This window comes from Myotis brandtii, unplaced genomic scaffold, assembly GCF_000412655.1.
Source record: "Myotis brandtii unplaced genomic scaffold, ASM41265v1 scaffold508, whole genome shotgun sequence".
NCBI classification, from domain to species: Eukaryota; Metazoa; Chordata; class Mammalia; order Chiroptera; family Vespertilionidae; genus Myotis; species Myotis brandtii.
This window is the reverse complement of record NW_005369365.1, coordinates 48,431-69,557: the sequence shown is the minus strand read 5'-3', so window position 1 is coordinate 69,557 and position 21,127 is coordinate 48,431. Positions and strand designations below refer to the sequence as shown.

At 43.8% G+C, this 21,127-nt stretch overlaps 1 protein-coding gene across 6 annotated transcripts in view; it reads left to right on the top strand.

Moving 5' to 3' along the window:
* LOC102245558 (CUGBP Elav-like family member 2) overlaps nucleotides 1-21,127 on the top strand; it is a 592,914-nt gene that overhangs the window by 525,192 nt on the left and 46,595 nt on the right. For all 6 annotated transcript variants that reach the window (XM_014548447.1, XM_005877131.2, XM_014548445.1 and 3 more), the window contains one exon: nucleotides 9,354-9,436. In XM_014548447.1, coding sequence (XP_014403933.1) covers nucleotides 9,354-9,436 — 83 coding nt within the window. The remainder of the gene's footprint in view (nucleotides 1-9,353; nucleotides 9,437-21,127) is intronic.

The following is a 21,127-nucleotide window of genomic DNA, read 5'->3' as shown; positions in this document are numbered from 1 at the left end:
CTTTATCCTCAGTGTGGGGCATGCAGGAGGCAGCCAATAAATGATTCCCTCTCATCATTGATGTTTCTAGCTCTCTCTCCCTCTTCCTTCCTCTCTGAAATCAATAAAAAAATATTATTAAAAATAAAATTGTGATAACTACACCATTTGCTTATTACCTTGTATTCCAAAGCTCAGGTGACCTTCTCTGTAACAAAGGAGATTGCCTGCTTCCTGTATCCTGTCCCAGGTTCCTTGAAAAGCATGTGCATCACACGTAAACTCACCGTCCCCTGCTTAGAGCAGAGTGGGAGAGTTCAAGAAGCGGCTAAATGCAATGATGGTCACATCAAGGGAAAAGGGTGACATTAAAATTCTTCAGATACTTTACAGGTATTGGACGTTTGAAATGGTTCAACATAAGTGGCTTATTTCAAAGCCCCAGGGTGAAGGGGAAAAGCAGATCCCAGCAGTTTTGCCCTTGATGCCTTTTCTGCTTGTGTCCTGCTCTCCTCGTGTTTACATAATAATGGGTGAGGAGTGTTGCAGCACACACACAGCTGTGCACATTCCTCCTCAGTTGCTTTTCCAAAGGGTTTGAAAATGCAGTAGATTTAATCTAGGGTAAAAAAAAAAGAAAGAAAGAAACTCAATTTTCCTGGCAGATTTAGAGAGTGAGCCTGTCCTCACGGGGCCATGGAGCATCAGGAGATGGTTTCTCCGAGAGAAGTCCCCAGGGCAGCAGGAGGCTGGCAGTAGCCTAGATCTGTGGCCACTTAGAACGTGGTCATGTGGTCACTGCACATCAGGCGCGGCGTCTGAGGAAAGAGTGCAGGATTGCAGGGAGATCACTGAACGGTGAGATCACTGTGCTCTGCCTGGCTGATAGGTTGGCTCAGATTTGCTGCAGAGCGGTGGTCCTGCTGAGAACGTTGAGTCAGACTTCTGGGAGGAACAGAGAATCCCTGCGCCTGGCAGCCAGAAGTAAGAAGTACAGCTCCTGCTTTGTCAGTGAAATTCCCAAGGGATTCCCTGGGGTTTGCCCTTGGTGACCCAAACGATGACAGCCACGTAATTCAAGCACTGAGAGCAGAATGGCAGCGTTGTTTTTCTGCTTCCCAGGTAGTGGCCAGATGGTAATAGTTTCTACATCAGGGTGCCAATTATATCAAACTCTGTAAAACTAAGCTAATTGGATATGGTTTCATTCGAAGTTGATTTCTACAGGATGTGGCATTTGTGTTGGGTAGCTGTCATGCTAGCTATGGAAGACCCACTTTTAGATAGAGAAAAAAAGGTTTGTCCTAGGAGACTGTTAGAAGTTTCAAGCAAGAGACGTTTTGGTTATAAAAGGATATTTTTGGTGACATGAGGGAGGTTGAAAGAGTTCCAGACAGAAACTGTTGAGTGGTTCATGGCACAGCCCCCTGTGAAGGGTGCTGTCAACTAATAATGGTTAGGATGGTTTTGCCTTATCTATTAGCTTCTCGTTAGGGTAGTTGAGTTAACGAATTATAAAACTCTGATTCTATGAAAGGGGCATAGAAGCCAAGAGAATGCCATGTTCACTTCCTCTGATTTTCTTTTTCTGAGTTTAAAGCAAAAAAAAGTTGGGGGGGGGGGCAGTAAATGGCTTGCAAAACAAAACTTCATCTCTTTGTAGGTTCTTCCTAGAACTAACTTTTTGCCTTGAATGCCACTTTTCTCATTCCTGGCCTTTGTGTCTCTCAGTGTACGTCAGGCACTGCAGCTGTCTGGGTGCAATATCCAAGTTGAGAGGAGCCCAGGTGAGGAAATGGAAGCAGGAATGCAAGCCCGTGCTGTGCAGCATGGGAGCTGCATCTTAATGTAACCATGTAGTTTAGCGGTCGCCAGCCTGTGGTCCGTGAGGTCCGAAAGGTTGGCAACCGCTGGTGTAGTTGGTAGCAATACTTGGGACTCAGGTTTTGAGGACAAAGTAAACAAAATAAACACTTAGGACCGTGGAGGCCACAAATTAATAGCAGTACATTTGACATGGTTTTGCTCTGGCAGCACCAGTTCTTCTTGGTGGGGGAACTTTGGGCCAAGGAAAGGACACATCTGTGTACTTTTGAAGAATGGTATTTGTCGTCATCTTTTGCGTCAAGGCGCTGAGGATCACCTTCCAGACCACGGGTAATCTACTTCTTTTTTTAAGGTTAACACTAAGTTTTCTTTAAATATAGAATTCAGGGGACTTTTGATGGAGTGTTTGAACCTTTAACTGCTTTGTAGAAACTGAGAGTCCAGGGTGCTGGCAGGGGTGAGGCCGATGGTTGACAGCGGAGAGCTTGGTGTGTGGGAGATTCACTTGGACACAACATACACCACTTAGATCAACAACCTTTGGACTCAGAAAAAGTATTAAACTCTCTATAGAGTGGCGAAGATTGAGGGAGGAAATAGATCACAAGGGGAATCAAGGGTGAAGAAAGAGTGCGTCCTCTTTTGACTTCAACTGGCCTGGATGCGACTGACTTGACGAGAAGCCAAGATCCCAGTTGCAATGCAACTTGTGTAATGCAGGCACCTACTTTGCTTGCAAATGTGCACAAAAGAGATCTTCATTCACAGAAAGAGAAAAGCCACAGTGGGTTGGCTAAGTTAGCCTTCCAGGGCCTTTGTCCCTCGATCTGCCAGCCCCTTAGAATTCAGACGCAGATGTTAAAGGGGTTTTCAGTTCACAGTGTGATGACTGTTGACACCCAGAATTCAAATGTATTTTGAATTGAATTTGTCTGCTACAACCATCAGATGATCATTCTGTGGCTGTTTTCAAGTGTTCATTTGCTTAGATTTATCAAGTAACATCGATTTCTTATGAGGATGATGTTGAATGGCCTTGAAGACATGGCAGGCCCCTGTGTATCCAGTGGACAGAGTCCATCTGAGGAGACAGGTGTCCATGTGCACAGCGCCATGAGCTCCAAACCTGAGATACATTTTATTTTAGTGGCTTAGCCACAGAGTTGCGGGAAATCATTTTTTTCACCTTCTCTCCTCCATCCTCAAGTGTACAGTTATTTCTGTGCACTTCAGAGAATGTCCCACAGTTTTCCATGTGAAGATATTACTGGAGTGGCATCAGAAAAAGAATTTGCCGTTAGAGCCAGAACATTCTAAAAAGGCCGTTTCTCCCATTTAAGAGAGCACCATTCCCAGGAGAATTCATGCTGAGCCCAGGCTGGTGGCTCCAGGAGACGTGTGAGGAATGACACTAGACCAGCCGCATGCTGGGCTGGCTTCCTAATCGTTGGCCTGTGATCTGAAATGTCTACACGACAGCTGACGGGCGACTGTTTCAATAATTGAAAACCATTCAAGTCACTGACCTCTCGTCCTTATACCTGGATTCCTTACAACAAGCACACAGACATGATGCAAACTGCCTTGTTGTCTATATTTTAGAGTCAAAGGCTCTTCAGAGCCTCAGACCTTTGTTCCCTTCCTCCCCACCTTGGTGAGGTCTGGAAACCTCGGAGGAAGCCCCTTCGATGAGTACGGGGTCAGTTTGCTTCGGGGCAGAGGTAATTTTACAAATCTGACCTCTGGCATCATTCTCTGGGGCTGTGTCTACACCACCCTCCACACTGGATGACGTAAACAAATTGCTGTTTGACTCAGGGCAAAACATGGTGTAAACTGGTGGTTTCCACAAACGAAGTGCATTTTTTAAAAATTCTGTATTACCAAGAGTTTCCAAGCAGAGATTTTCAAGAGAAACAGCTGTGGTTTGAAAAGATTTATGATAATCCAGATGGTTTCTTTGAGGATAAATCTACTTGATCATTTAAAATTAAAGTCTTTCAGTAAAGTTGAGTGTCTTCTTTATGATTTTAAATATACTACCATTGTGTGTGTGTGTGTGTGTGTGTGTGTGTGTGTGTGTGTGTGTGTGTGTGTGTGTGTGTGTTGGCCTGTCTTGTTCGGAGCTTTATCTTTGGAAACAACAGAAACCTCAAGACAGTGTCCCAAATTATTCAGCAATTAAGCCGGCAGAATCCCTGAGGGAACCCTTCGTAACAGCAGAAACGGTTTGTGAGGAGATACAGTCAGGTGCATCTCCCCTGTCTGGACCGTCTAGCAGTCAGCCTCTCTGGGAACTGCCACTCTCAACTTCTGATCCAAGATGCTCTAATCTTACCGCACAATTATAATACTGATTACATTTCACTTTCCAAGCTGAACATGGGCAGCTAGATTGCTGAACTTGTCCACTTGTGGGAACCTGGGTGTGAAAGGCTCCCAGTCCCCTTGTCGGGGCTCTGAGGAGACAGAGGGGTGGCGGCAAGGGGCTCTGGAACCAGTGCCTTTCTGTACCTCTCGCCTGCCCTCAGTGCCCATCGTCCACTGGCTTGCGGCCACCCAGAGATGCTCATGTGAGGCCCTGCGCCTGGCCTTCACCGAGGGCCCTCTGCACCCCGGGTCTTTCCCTTGCAGGCCTCTTCCACCGACCATCACACTTGATCTGTCCTACATTGCCTGCCTAGGGCCTGTGCTAGATGTATAAATTCAAGCAGCAAAATGAATTCTCAGGGAGATGTAATGTTCACTGTCCTTTAATGTGTTACCAATGGTGTTTCAGACTCATCTGTGTTTCTTGATGACCAGTGGAGGAGTCATCAGCAGTGGACATGTGAGCTCTGTGTAGGCCTGAGACAGGTGTTTGGTTCTCTTGACCGATCTCACCTGTGAATTTGAAAAGCCCTTCTAAGGAGCAGTATACTGGGGTTGATAAATAGACACGTGAAAGATGGATTGTATCGATGAAACTGGGAAAGCAGGATGCCATAAAGTAACTTGGGTGTGGAAGGTCATGTTCATCTTTTGTAAGTTGGCTACTGCCACTGGCAGAAACCCCTGAATGAGTGGATAAAGGTGGCGAGAATTGTGAAGTCCAAGTGCTTATTAGTGTCAAACGAGCAAAGCAGAAAAATGTGAAGTAGCAAAAATGAGCAGCATTAAGCAGAAAAAGGAGTTTGAGGCTTGCTGAGGCACCTGACTCATCAAATTGCATTAGCCTCTGCTCATCCCCCAGAGGCCCCAGGGTGTCACTTCCCATGGCTGACATTCATGAACGTTCCTGGAACCCCCGAAGCTGAGGGACTGTCCCCTTGGTGCCTGTGGCGGCTGCTGACCACTGAAGAGTACCTGTGGATGGTGTAGGTGTTTAACCACCCACCTTACGATGAAGTTGGAAGCAGACCTGCTGGAGGAGGAGTCTGTCCCCAGAATCAGATTGCCGAGCCATCTGGTGCTGCAGCTGACCTGGAAATGCATCCAGTAAATTTCAGCCCTGAGTTACAGCTGGTGTGGGGAAATCTCGGAGACAGGTGGTTCCCTTAGCAGCTGTACCTCCGGTTAGGGTAGGCAAGAAAGAAAATTCCATCCTTCTTGAACCTTCATGGATCTTCTGGGATCTGTAGTAGCTCCCTGAACTTTTTCCATGGTAATTACCATATCAGGGCAAATAATGATATTTCTCCCTTCCTTTGTTGAAATAATCTCTGCGAGGCAATGAATCGAAAATTTTAAGTGAGCATATCAAATGATAGATGGATAAAAAAGACTATGGTTTCTAGAGAGTACTCACAGAAACGAGTCTTTAACACATTCTTATGCTGGAAGTATACAGACTAAAGTCCCATCAGGGGAAAAATAGATTGCTGCATTTAAGGGAACTATTTAAATTTATAATTCTGTATTTACCCTGCAAATTTTAAGATAATTTAATCAAACACTGTTTTTATCAAGTGGATCAGTATGCATGCTGAATGAAATGCAAGACATTTTTAGCCCAAGAAAGATAAAGAAGACTTTTGACTTTTGACTTTAAAAATTTGTTCTGAATGAAACACTTTGCCTTTATGCCCATATAATTTGGGGAGGATTTTAGGCAGACCTGGTTTTTATTCACTGACTTAGAAGTGATAAAGCTAAAGTAGCTAAGGTACAGAGGAAGTTAGATATTTTCCCGTGTCACTCAGGATTCAAATGTTAGAAACCAAAGGGAAGAGTCTTGGGGTGATATTCCCCAGCACCCCCACCTTTCTGCAAGTTGTTCACTGCATGATGGGGCCCAGTGGAGACTGCAAGTCGGAGCAGAAATTCAGCCTGAGCTCTGCTCTTCAGGCCACGGGCTGTGCCCACCTGGAGCTGGGACACCTTCTTCAAAGGTGCCAAGTTGGGTGCTGAGCTGTTGGGTTGGGTTCAGCGAGTAGCGAGGGAAGCATATCACCAATGTTATGCCAGGGCTTCTCCAATGCATTGCAACCAGAACTAGAGCTGATCTTGGCAGCATTTTTAAAAAAACAGCAACCGTTGTTTACATGGGCATGGAGTGAGAGTTACGAGCTGTACACAGTTTGGAGAGGACCAGCATCATGAATGCCTGGTTTTACCTTGTCAATTAGACAGGCAGGGAAGGCCCCCGATTAAATTGGACAGAGTTTGAGATTTGGGGCATCTTCCCATCTCCCCTTCTATATGTTAGACTCCTCTCTTCATTTCCTTTCCCCCTTCATCCCCATCCTGCACTGCTCAGCCCTCAGCTTCAAACTTGCCTTTTCCCCAAAACCAACAAAAACCACCTCCCATCCACTAAGAACTTTGTTCAAGAAGAAAACACTTCAGCCAAATTTATACTAAGATGTTAATAGCTAGGAACGGTGAAACATTGCCACCCCTGAGGACACCCTATTAATACTTAAACAGGAAATGAACTGTTCTTCCCAGTGGGTTTCAGGCAGTGGGAAATGGTCGGCATTCTGTTTGGGGTTCAAGGCAGGAGAGCTTGCTTTATTCCTGAGCCCACTGCGTATTGGTCAGAGCTCTTCAGGTTGGCCGAGCACACAGGCTTCCCTCAGTTTCCATCATCTTTGCTCCTTGTACGTTTATCTTAGCATCATGTTAAGTTCTCCATTTCTAGCTCCTGTCACTTCTTTAGACCAATCTAAATGCTTCATTCTTAGCTCTGAGCGTGGCCAGACTGGCTTTGTTTTAACTTCCTTCCTTAACTTCCTTAACTTCCTTCTTCCCAGGCAAGCAAATTATCCTGTAACTTCTTCCTTAACTTCATCTTCCTTAACTTCCTTCTTCCCAGGCAAGCAAACTATCCTGTAACTTCTTCCTTAACTTCATCTTCCTTAACTTCCTTCTTCCCAGGCAAGCAAATTATCCTGTAACTTCTTCCTTAACTTCCTTAACTTCATCTTCCTTAATTTCCTTCTTCCCAGGCAAGCAAACTATCCCGTAACTTCTACCCCAGCCCTAATTTTTTTTTTCAAGTTTCACACTTCCAAAACCCACCTGCTTGAAAGTATCAGATTCTGCTTTTTCTGAAGCTTTGATTGTTGAGGGGAAATTCCGAGCCTTCCCTCCTGCATCCTTACCTGGCATCTAACCCTGTAAGCCCAGGATCGGGAGAGAACTTACTGAGAGTCTGGTTGTTAGAAGCTTTCAGAAGGCAATGGGTGGGACTTTCTCTGCTTTTCTTTCTATGCCAAGCCTAAAAAAGTATAGCTGGTAGTTTTTCCTCTTCTTAGAGCGATTATGATAGGTACTGGAAGCTGGGACTTGACTTTGCTGTATTATTATTCCTTGATCTACAGCCATTCCTATAGCTTTTCTTGGGCTTACCTAATGCCAGAGAAACTAAAACCACTCGTTAATTTGATTAGTTCAGTAAAAAATCTACCATCAGGCAGCATGGCTAAATGAACTCTGGTCAAAGAAATCCAAATAGCTGAAATGAAAGCTCATATAAATATGATCAGGCTGTCCACCTATGATTCTGTAAGGAAACCTCCTAATTTCCAATTTCCTCTGTCATGCCAGTGATATATATATGAAGGGTTTCCTATCTCTCGATGCTTGTATTTTTAAATGCCAGGAAGCTATGCTCATACTCAACTTTGTCCTCAAGGTAAAAGGTTTTGCATATTTAATCTCAATAGGTTCCAATAAAATCAAATATTTGACAGGTTTCCAAATTTCTTTCCTAACGAGGAGGAAGCATCTTTCATGCATTTTGGAATGCTATCTGAACAGTATTGTACGTTTATTTCCCCCTCTACCTTTGAATGAGCGTTTGGTTTGAAAAATCAGAGTGACAGCTTAGCACTCTAAAGATGGCCAGTCGTGCCAGCTCCCTGCCCTCCAACTGTACCTTTTCTTCCCTCTTTGTCTTATTTTCATCATTCCCCCAAATAGAGCCAACCAATGTTGATGCCTAAGGGTCATGTGCTTCTCCCCTGTTACTTGCTATCCTTGCGTAGGAGAACCTCTCAAAGCTCTTGCCGTCTCTGTGCATTAGGATCCTGTACTGAAGGGGGGTAAAATACGTACTGTCTTGGTGATGTCGTCTCTCCACCTTTTTTTCTCAGCCCAAAGACAGCCCAGGTCAGAGGCAGCATCTTTTTTCTTTAAATGTTTAGTTTTTGTCCACACCCTTTTTCTAAGCCTGGTTGTGCTAAGGAACCGTGTGCTGATTAACAGATTGTTAACTGGTGTCTTATCCAGTCTTCTTAGCTACATGTTGAGGGGGGAGTCTGCCATCCTTCAGAGCACAGAAGGAATGGTCCAAGGCCCTGACACCATTTCTTTGGTGGAGGGAGTTGGCTGTGTGGAGGGTGGATGCCAGCCTCTCCCGGAGGGGCATGCTGCCTGGACCCCATCAGCTCTGAGATAAGGAATCAAGAGGTTGCCACTCGATGTGCCACAGCCAGGTTTGAGACGTGGGACAGAGTGTGCAGATACCTGTTTGGACATGTGGCCACCTGTACTATAACATAGTTGCTAACTGGTAAAAATAGAGTCTTTCATTCTGGTAAACCAATATTGAGTGTCTCATGTACGGGACTTTGCATTATGTACTGTGGTGGAGATAAAATAGAGCATTATCCAGGCTTTTAAGAGGCTTATAATCCAGTTGTCTAAACCACTGAGTTTAGAAAGTGTTTTAAAAGTGTGATGTCCTAGAGATACCCTTTAAGGAAATCATAGTTAATGTTTCTGCTATTGTTGTGATTAAACACTTTTCTTTGTGCGGCCCTATTACCAGCTCACACCGCCCCCCCTCCCCACCTCCCACCCTCATTTCCGAAGGGCTGTGTTCCAGGTGGCTGGTGCACAGAGCTATGAATTTATCTCAACACGGGCAAAGCTAATAAATATGATTCAGGATGAAAGGCACTGTGTAAATGCTTGGGATGTTGTTATTACTGTTCTCATGCACTTTATTATTTTTAAATTGTGCATCCTTTTAAGTAGATTATTTGTTCGCCACAGTCTCCATTATATCTAAGCAAAGCTTTCACAGACATTTCTAAAAACCTTTTCATTTCTCTCTGTAGGTTGTTGTTTCGTAACGTTTTATACAAGAAAAGCTGCACTTGAGGCCCAGAATGCACTGCACAATATTAAAACTTTACCTGGGGTGAGTCGGTTTACTTTTGTACCAAAATCACTTTATTGCTTGAAAATGGTCCTTTCAACTGAAGGTTCTAGTTATGGGCTCTTAGTGCCAAAAATGACTTTGGTCTTTTGAGGAGTGTGTGCTGACCCCTCTGCTCCCCTGCGGCAGCCAAACCAGCTGGCCGGCCCATAAAGAAGCACCCGCATTAATGCCGACGGAAAGAGCTCTCAAACCGCGTGTCCCCTGGTTAGAAAATCAGAGTGACCCCACTGGGTCACAGCGGCCGCCAAAGGGTATTGGGTGGGCTAAGATTTTAAAAGGGAGGAAAAAAACCAACTCACACAAGAGAAGCAAATGGAAAAGGAAAAGCTTTTACTCACCAGGAGCCCCTTTTCAAATTTAGTCTTCAGATTTTTCTTTTGAAAGAACAAAATGTACCCTGTACAGCTATAATATTAAACCTCATAATGGCTTCTAAGCAGTCAATGGTGGTTAACAAAGTCAATGTTTTAATGCCCTGTTTGTGGGTTCGTGTTGATAGAGAACAGAAAATACAAAGCTTACTTTTTTTTCCATTTCCTTCCCGATGAGAAGCAAATGGAAAAGGAAAAGCTTTTACTCACCAGGAGCCCCTTTTCAAATTTAGTCTTCAGATTTTTCTTTTGAAAGAACAAAATGTACCCTGTACAGCTATAATATTAAACCTCATAATGGCTTCTAAGCAGTCAATGGTGGTTAACAAAGTCAATGTTTTAATGCCCTGTTTGTGGGTTCGTGTTGATAGAGAACAGAAAATACAAAGCTTACTTTTTTTTTTCCATTTCCTTCCCGATAATATCTGATGATGAGTACAATTCTCTAGAAGTGAACTGATTTATGTGACTACTTTATGAGACTACATGATTTCTGGAGTTTGGGGGCAATTTATATAGTGCATGCTAGTATGACTATCCCTGTGCTGTTTGAATATTTCCCCCATTGACTCAAATATCAGTGCCGAGTGCATTGAATATCATAATGATGTGCATTGGTTACATGAAGAACCTGTGGTAAGTAGTGTATTGCTAATTATTTTATTGAAATGTGGTTTGGTAAGAATAGAAGGAAGGTAACAGAATGCCCCTAATTTTTCAGGGTGTAGTTCTACCTCTGCGTCACTGAGCTGTCTCTGTAGATGCACGCACATGTCCGAATTTTACCCCCCATCACACCCACAAAAGAGACCATTTGTGTAATTCACCTTTGATCCATTGAAAAGTTTATAATATCTGTACTGGCAAGACTCAACAAAAGGTTTTCACAGCATTAGCTTCTTAATCACCCAAAAATAATAAATTGTGACCCTTGGTCTTGAATCACACCACTTTGCCGTTCCCCTTTTCATGTGAGCAAATCAAAGAGAAGGTCCAGCAAGCGAGCGTGTGGCCCGAGGATTCTCCCTCCCACTTTGATTTAACTACTTCTCTCTGAAACTTATGAGGGGTTTTTTAGTATGTCTAAGTGACTTAAAAAAGAAAGTAGTACTTCAGCTTCCATTTTCCATGTATATGGGATTTTTTTCCCCAATGTAAATTCGAAGAGGTTGCAATGTTATGTCATAATAACACAACCAAATCCCTTCTATGTATGTTTAAAATATATATATATTTGAAATCTTGAATGGTCATTTGGCATTTAGGGTGTATTGATGCCAAATCACATCCTGTTTTAAATGAATGCAAAGTTTGGTTGGCTTGCATTTGTCCCCAGTAGAAGCACAGCTCTCAGCATGCCATCTTCATGTGTGAACTGGCTCTCAGGAAACCCGGAGTGAACATGGTGACTGAGCCATGTTGAAAAACACATAAGTGACTGATGAGCGTGCTTCTGTTTGGGACATCTTACTCCGACCCTTTTCTTAGCAAACCAGTAGTATCTTCTGTATTTTAAAAGAATGTCACATATGCCTCTCTCTTTTTTTCTCTTCTTGAAACTTCTACATGCACAAGTCAGGGATGGTGATTTTGGAGACCCCTGTTTAAGGACAATGATTCTGGGGTTGGAAAACATGGTTTGTGGATTGTTTTGGGTTTTCTTTTTATCCTGTTCAGTTTCATATGCCCAATTACTTGAGGCGGGTTAAATGAAAATTTTGAGATGTCGGGTCTGATTTGTAGGCTCATAGCCTTCGCAGCACGCACACTGCCGCCACACTTGCCATTTCCAATTAGGTAAATGGGAACAGAGTTCCCGGTCTTGCATTTATGTATAGTTTTATCTGATAAACATCACCCTTAACAGCTACAGGAATAACATGAAAGTGGTTTCTTTTCAGCTGTGAGCTTTTGGTGGACAGGAAGAAATGGGACCAGACATAAAAGATTAATGCATATTCTTAGGGAAAAAATATTACAGGATGCCTTGCTGTTTGATTACAAGCCTTGGAATTAGTCAACATTTCCATAATTCTAAACCAATACACACCTGTTTCCCCACTGCGATGTGAAGGCACAACTTAATTTAACAGAACCCCTGCTGTGCTCGGTCTCTCATTTAAATACCAAGGAGCTCAGTAATTTAAAGTTGTATCACTACTATTTTTACTGGTTGCCTTCATATTATGAAATTAATAAGAAATTAATGATGCACTGTGCCATATGCCTTTAATATCTCTCTGAATAAAAATAAAAGGGATAAAGAAAAACGCATCACCAGCTGACACTTTAAAGCTTTCCTGCTGTAATCATTTTCCTGCGGATAAAATCCATTAAAAAGGCACTTGCTGCCTTTTTTTTTTTAAGTGTCCAAAACATTCAATTTAAAACAAGATCAAAGAGTGCTGGGTGTTTAGGGTTTTTTGTTTTATTTTTTTCTATTTTCTTTTGTAGTTGGTATTTCGTATCATATGGAACCTGTCATGCAACCAAAATTAGGTGTTTAGGGACCATCTTTCTTTCCTTCCTGAGAGAGACAAAGAACTTGGTTGCTATGGGAGAGGTGAAAAAAAGCCAGCGGGTCTATGTGTCATGCAGTGGACTGTGCCTGCCCTTCCCCTCGTGTCATATGTGGGTTACAGAGACCCTGTACAAGGAGGGTGCAGGGCATGTGGTCCAGGGTCAGGGCCGTACTCAGCAGTGCAAAGCCATTAGGGACCCATCTCTCAAGCCTGTCTCTCATCCTGTGACTGAGAAGCACTTTGAGCCTTATGTCTTCTGAAATGCTCAACACGAATCCTAGAAATAGAATATTAAAAATAAAGGGAGTAAATTCAGTAGCTCAACCCATAGAACAAGGAGTGGGCCTCTGGGGTTCATTTCTCTGGTTTGATCATGTTCTCTTTCAGAAATGGCAGCTTGAAGTATGAGCAACAGATCAAATCTTATGTGCAGTGCCCTACTTATGACTGACATTTCATCAGATTAACAAGTCACTAATGAAATTGAGTGCCTACTGTGTACTAAGGGGACTAAGCTATTCTGATCTCTCACACACACGCACGCACACACGTGCACACACACCCTTGAATTCCCTGTGCATCATACTTCCATAGCCTGCAGAGCACACTGCGACTGTGTGTGCACAGGCCACAGGCCGGGCTACTTGATGAGCCATTGAGTTTGGTGCAAAATTGTTAGACGGACTCTTTCCTTAGCTGGGCCATTTGTGTTCTTGGACAAAGTTTGGTTGCCTCTGCTTTGACAGCAGGCCTTTGGCTTAGGGCTAGCTTCCTTTGTTTAGAGTTTCAGGTAGGCACAACATAACTAGTGGGATCATTCAATAGAAATGCCATCATCTGCCATTGTATTTCCCAGAGAGAAACCCTTGGAAAGGCAACTTGCAAGATTCATTTTGTTTACACTGACCTAATTTAGCTTAATTAAAAAATAAAATGAAGACCTTAATTGCGGCGCAGAGCAACTACCACAATCTTTTCAATAATCAGATGTCAGGTCCAGATATCCCTGTGCCAGTGACGGCTCTGTGCCTGTGTCATTCTTTTTCAAGGTCCTAACACACATTGTCTCTAGCAATAAGGCGTTTTGATTGAAAATCTACAGCAGTATCATTAGAGCATTCACTGTATAAATTAATTTAATTAAGGATGTAATAACAGAGAGGAATACAGTTTTGAGAAAGCTCTTAAATTTTAACAGCAAGAAGGAATTGGTGGAATCTAAATGTCTTGTAAAATATTAATTGCAAATTTCTTCCAGACATTTTCTCTGAATATGCCTTACTCCGTTCCCTCTTAGAGTCACTACCAGTTTTATTAAATGCAGTTTATATTAAGGAGTTATTGCCGTAGGAGAACATGTGTTTGGAGCACTCCCTTCTGGCAGTGGCACACCAAAAGGTGTTTTATAATAACACATACGACATGAGCACCGACTGCAAATAGATTTGAGATATAAAAACAAATGAGCCTGATCCGGGGGAAGAAGCTGTAAATAAAACGGCCTCTTGGGACAAGTGTGTTCACCCACACGAAGTGAATGAACCTCTTCCTGGCTTGCCCTGGAAGAGATAATTTACCTGTGGGGGTGGGCGCTTTCCTCCAAGGAGGACTTTAACTCCACTCTCCATAGAATTGTCCCCTGTGCCCTTTAACAAGGCTTGACTGTCCTTTCACTAGGACAGTGTGGCTCTCACAGAGACCAAAGTCAGTCTGTCCACAGTAATGCATTTTGACATCATCACTTACTTTGAGCCACCTCCTCTAATTATTAATATGTATTTAATGCCTTTATTCTCAGAGTTATGATGGTATTATTTTATCATTATCATTGTCATCTATTTCTGTCATCAGATCTCTAAAACCCCATGTCATCATTATCTTGGAAATTTCCCCCAAAAGCATCCTATTTGAATCAAAGCCTAACTAGGTCAAGCTAGAGAAAGTGTTTTCTCCAATGCTTTTTATTTAAAATTGTTATGAAAAACAGCCAAAACATTTCTCTGCACAAACAGGTTTGACTCCTTAAAATCGTGGACCATCTGAAACATTCATAGACTCATTCAACCAATATTTGCTGAGTTTGAGTGTTTGCAAGGCACTGTTCTAAGTACTAGGGAATATAGTAGAAACCATCCTATATAATAAAAGCCTTATATGCTAAGTGTCCAGTCAGCCGGTCATCCGTTCAACCAATCAAAGCGTAATATGCTAATGATATGCTAAGGCCACTCAACCACTCGCTGTGACGTGCACTGACCACTAGGGGGCAAACAGTCAACTGGTCGACCAATCTCTATGACATGCACTGACCACCAGTGGGCAGACGCTCTGACTGGTAGGTTAGCTTGCAGCTGGGGTCCGGCGGATTGGGACTGAGTGAGACAGGCCGAACACACCCTGAAGCCTTCCCACGGTCCCTCCCTACCTGGCCAACCTCCCGCATCTCTCCCTGGCCCCAATCATGCACCAGTGGGGTCCCTCGGCCTAGCCTGTGTCCTCTCACAATCTGGGATCCCTCGGGGGATGTCAAAGAGCCAGTTTCAGCCTGATCCCACGGGCCAGGCCGAGGTACCCCACTGGTGCACGAATTCATGCACCGGCACTCTAGTGTTTAATAAATAGCTCTGGAATAGTTAATGCTGGAATGGGTTAGTTTTATAAAATATTTCCAGAGGAGTCAAGTTATATTCCAAAGAAATGATCATTCTGACCACAGGTATTCCCAAGGCTTCAAAATATAAGATGAATGTGGATTTGTTATTACGTGTGTGTATAATGATGTAACTTATTTATGTGCAACTCTAAATGCACACATCTCTATGTGGATATCAGTTCAGTCATATAAATACAGGAAGATTATAGCTTAAAACCCATTTTCTATTTTGCCTGCCAACATACCCTTAATTACTATGTAGCCATCTTTCTGACTTTAGTCTCAGTGAAATGTCTTATGTTTGTTTGTCTGTTTCTGCTCTGAACCAGAATCATGGCTAATTCTGGTACGTGCACAAGGTTCTTGAGAACTGCCATTGGAACGATGATAATCCTGCCTCCACCTTCTTCACAGGAGGTTTGGGACTGGCTGAGATAATGCATGTCAAGCTTTCTGAGCCCCTGGAGAAAGGTGCTTCTACAACATTGTTTCTGTGGGTGTGCACTCTCCTTTGGTAACAACCCAATGTACAAAAAGCAATTGCTGTGGATGGTACCACTCAGAGCATCCATCTGGGGGGCATTCTGCAGATTTGCATTTGCAGAATTTGGTCTGGGCTGAAGTACTTGACCTCATAGGACTGTCCCAAAGCAACTATTCTCCTGCTGCCTCTGTTGTTTTAATATAACACTTAAGTCCCAGAGGAAAAATAAGCTGAACAAAAAGGAAGGCCTTTCTTTAAGATGACTAATTAAAGGACTGTGATGTAGTGCCACGGTGTGGCTACCGAGGAGCTCTTCTTGGGGGTGCTGAAGCCCCTGCCCCCCACCCTGGGAGCCACGGCGTGTGAAGGAGAAAAGCCCCAATGGAGAAGCAGCCCCAAATGGGTCTCAACCATGTGACAGGATTGCTGGCCAGCTAGCTCCTCAGGTGAGACGAGAGATATAGAGATGAGAGACAGAGATAGAGCGAGAAAGAACACGAAGAAATGTCTGGCCCAGTGCTTCCCAGCCTTCAGACCCAGGCCCCAAAGATATGGGAAAGTGTATTTTAATGCTCCATAAAAAGCCATTGAAATTGTCTGTTTCACCCACGATGAAATTTTCCATGCCACCTGAATAGGGGGTGCTTTTGCTTTGGGCTGACAGTCAGTTCAGTAACTTTGAATGACAGCTATTTATGTGTGTCTGATTAACTAATTAAAAACCTAGTTACTTTTAAAATAGGGACTACTTAATGCAAGCAAGTCTATAGGAGAAAATGAATGAGGAGGGGTCTTTGCTGGTGAAAAAGTTGAAAATGACTGAGCTAAGCAGCCCAGCTAGCACAGGGCTAAAACAGGGAGCAGTGACACCATTTTTTGAAAACAGAACTCAGTGTTTTACTGTACAAATAACATAGTCTCTGCTACAGACCTAATTAGTAGGACTGCTGTGAGGTTTACGAGAGCACGTGTGAAAGTGACCTGGCACCGGTGCCCGGCCAGATGTGCAAAATTGCTGGGTCAGTGTGTGAGGAGTATTGGTGCCTCGTTGTTATGTGAGGACATGGTAGGATGACACAGTGGCAAATGAAGTAATAGTCATTTCTTTATATCTCAAGTTTAAATTGGGGATATTAAGTTCACTTATATAGACTTCCGTTCCCAAGAGGTTAATAAGATTTCAGATGAAGATTGTGGAAGGGAAAATATGTTCATGAATATGATAAAGGTCTCTGTGGAACTACCTGAGGAGTTAGCTGGCCAGCAGAAGAACGGGTTGGTTGTGACAATTAAATGAAAGGGGGAAATCAAGCTGGAAAATTGTCCACATTTGGCCTCTAGCGTATGTGGTCTCCATGAGAACTCATCACCCAAAAATATGACTGTTAGGCTGGAAAGCTGAGCCCGGGAGACTGTCCAGTTGAACTGGGCTGGCCAGTGCAGAGCCTCAAGCTCTAGGTCACAAAAAGAGTATAGCAGGTCCTCACATGACGTTATTTCATTATAAAGATGAGATGCTGTCAAAATTTAACTCTTATTTATATCAGTTAGCCAGTGGTAACATTGCTTTCATTATAAGTCGTTTTGCTTAGTCACAGAACCTGTTGATGACATTAAGTGAAGACCTGGGCTGGCCAGTGCAGAGCCTCAAGCTCTAGGTCACAAAAAGAGTATAGCAGGTCCTCACATGACGTTATTTCATTATAAAGATGAGATGCTGTCAAAATTTAACTCTTATTTATATCAGTTAGCCAGTGGTAACATTGCTTTCATTATAAGTCGTTTTGCTTAGTCACAAAACCTGTTGATGACGTTAAGTGAAGACTTAATGCTGGGGTCCTCAAACTTTTTAAACAGACCGTTGGAGGGCCGGACTATAGTTTAAAAAAAAAACTATGAACAAATTCCTATGCACACTGCACATATCTTATTTTGAAGTAAAAAAACAAAACGGGAACAAATACAATATTTGTATTTGCATGTGGCCCGCGGGCCGTAGTTTGAGGACCCCTGACTTAATGTATATAACATGAGCCCCAGGTGAAATAGAGCGCCAGGGGAAGGGAGGCCAGGATCTGAGGGAGTCCAGACCCCACCCCTGGGCCACATCCACTTAAGGATAGAGGAGGCATACTGACCACTGGGAAGGACAGAGGCAGGGAGAGAGCGTCATGTGTCCTTTGCTTGTTTTAGCCATAGACTGTCCTGTACACAGGTGCTCATGAAGCCACATTAGTATTGACGTAAGCTATTACCTTTGTTTTCCTAATAAAGCCATATTTGAGGACCAGTCTTTACACTCTCACTACCCACCAATCACAAGAGGAAAGGATAAGCAATAAACAGTACCTGAGGGAGATTACAGAAAGGGACACTGTGACAAATGTTGTCTAGTACTTTCTTGTTCCTGTCATTACCTCCCACCAGTACTCAAAACGCATACCGTGCTGTCATTCCCTCCCCCATCAATACTTAAAATGCTTCACAGTCCTTCCTTTCTTCATCTGCAAAACAAGGTGGTGGAGTAAGTGATTCTTAGAGTCCTTTCCAGTGTCACAAAACTGTTCTTCACCTTCCATGCACTGCCTACAGGAATGTCACATTTAGTTTTTAAAAATCTAGAAAGATAGATAGATAGATAGATAGATAGATGATAGATAGATAGATAGATAGATAGATAAGTAGGTAGATAGACAGACAGACAGATGCTGGATAGAGATGGACTGATTTACATGACTTGACTTGCTTTAGGTATTGGTTAGTCATTTCAGAGTCCTTTGTATAGACAAAGCTGAACCATTCAGGCTTTGACTCTTGAGAATCATGGGGCATCTGCTTCCCTCTCCCCTCTGATTGGGAACCAACAGGGAGCTTAGCACTCATCCTTGTTCCAGCAGGGCACAGAGAAAGGAAAGGGAAGGTGATGGACTCTAACAAGTCAGTCCAGTTCCTCGCTTACAGCCTTGGTTTGACAAGTAAGGGCATTTAACCTAATGAGGTTTCAGGATTATTGGTGGCTTTCTTTATCTGTTTGAGTCCTGTCCCCAGTCTCCATGGATAAGTGAGCCGCCTGTTTGTAGATGGCTTTATGGTGCTATTTATTTGTTGCCCCTTCTAAAAATATTTCAGGTGATGTATTGATAGCATTCACCTTGTTACACTGAGGACACCGAGGTGCCACAGATTAAATTAACTTCTCTGCCCTCCCCTGGCAACGCCGCAACAGAACTCAAATTAGAAGTCCCAGCTGCTAACACTCCCCAGCAGCCTGGCCTCCTGACGGTGGATGTTGGCATGACATTCACCACATTGTAGGGAGTGGGGAGCATGACTCAGGAGGTCAACACAGCACAATAAGAACCATGGCAAAGTGACTGTTTACTGATTGCCCGCCTATCAGGCACCACGTGCAGGCCCCGGGACTATATTACTTGGAATTGTCACAACTTCACAAGACAGGTGTCATAAAGCCCCACTTACTGATGAGAAAGCAGAAACTCAAAGGAAAAGAGTGACTTGTCCAGGGTGACACAGCTGGTGGCTGTGAGTTGATAGACAGTCGGGGTTAAACCAACACCCCTGGCTTCCAATGCCTGGACCCCATGAGCCCCAGTGTTTCAGGGGACCTGCGTCAGGAAGCGCGCCCCCCTGGGGACTTGCATTGCTTCTTGATAAGCTTAGAATGGCCATGTTTGCTGCCTTTGGAGCTGTCCTAAAGCAAATCCAAATCCTCAGCTACTATACTGGTGTCACCTGGTGAGCTCCCCGAGGGCAGGGCCTCCGGCCCCGTGCTTTGCTAAGTGCACCTTCCTAGAAGTCAGTTGGTGCCCTCCCCCAAGAGCCAGGCCTGACAGCACGTGTGCCCGGGCCCCGTGATGTGCAGCTTTGCCCTCGAGGTGCATGCAACCATACTTTCTTGCACAGGCAGAGGTCACCAGAAACACTGGTGGGCGAGTCGCTCCGTGCAAGGTGACCATCACTGAGCGCTCTAGGGGGACATCCAAATCAAAGGCTGTGCGTACTGTAAGAGGGCCTGCTTTGCAAAAATGATTATAATGCAGCACCTTTCTTCAGAGGAGTGTAGCTTTACCAACATCACCTCATTAGCATTCATGTTATTAGGGTGCCTTTCTTTATCTGCATCCACAGGCTTTCGGTCCCAATCCACAACCTGCATTCTAATGCCACGCTCTATCCAGCTGGCCTCCCGCCCCTTCCCCCCCACCCCCAGCTCTTGTCCATGGGAAGGGCAGATGGGGGCTGAGCTTGCAAACCCTATTACTTGCCACTGAAGCACGAAATAGCAGACGCCAAGAAGGCTGTGGGCGTGGCCTACGGTTGGGAAGTAACCAGGAGTTCCAGCCCACCCTCCATCACCACACCCTGCTGAGCTGAGACCTGGGGCTTGTAGAGAACCACCGGGCTTACCCCTTATTTTATTGATAGGGACACTGGGGTCTGGGCAGTGAAGTCTGTGTGGCCATATCGGTGTCTGAATTCTCTGCTCCTGAAAATGGGGGGTCAAACTCTCCACCACAAACATAGGCACTAAGAAATTTGCAGCAAATTTGTGCACAGTCCCCTCGGCAGCCGAGTGGCAAAGTCGAGGCAAGGAGACTGGGCCCGTGCGGTCCAGGGAGCTCAGGTATTCCTTCTCTCTGCCCCCATCCAGCCCTCTGCTCTGTTCTCCCTTTTAGTTAAGAAGCAAGTTAGGATCAAAGGCTGAAGTACTGACTGAGATACTAGGGCAAGGTCTGCAGTTAATCCTGTGTGGTCATCACGTTGTGATGTCTGTGTTGATGGGAATGTAGACAAGTGGATGTATTGTGGAGGCTAAGGTCCCTCCGCCATGGTCTTGTTCTGGAGCAGGAGCTAGGATGCTGTGTGACCGTTAGCTAGCTAGCTCATGGGTCAGACCAGGAGTTCTATGATCTCCAGGCCGCCACTTCCTACATTCTTGTCCTGCATCAGGGACAGGAAGACCAAGTAAGAGTGACTAGGTTCCCTGGAAACTCACCTTTACCCCTGAAACATTAAACTGGGTGACTGTGGGTCAACAGAGTATATTTTAGTGATAAAATTCAGTGCTTTATTGTACTGGCCCAAACATTCTGTATTAGAGTTCTTTCAGAAGGGGGTATATTTACATACAGACCAGAAAACTGTGCCAGATGCTTTGTAGTAAAGGGTATATGGAGTCCAGTGCACAGTAGATGGATTGTCAACAAGTTGTAAGGATAGGAAATAGAGAATGAATTGCTGTCATTGCATGTTAAATGCTAGGTATAGCATCAGAACAGTAGTTTCTGGCACATTTTGGTTTTATAAATATTTTGTCTACATTTGTCTATATTTCTCAGTGGCTTTCAGAATTTCAGTAATTTTAACCAATAACAATAAATGTCCAATTAAAAAATATAATAGTAATAGTTAACATTTACTGAGTGCTTACTGTGTCTTGGGCATGGTGCCAAGAGCTTCATATGCCCCTGACCTCATATAAATAATAATATACTAGGAAATAAAGCAGTAAGTAATAATTTGTTTTCCCACTCTGGTTGACCTTCAACTAGAATTCTATCTTTCTAAACCCAAGAGAGTTAAAGTTGCTATGACTATAGAGAAAATTTCTCTGACAAA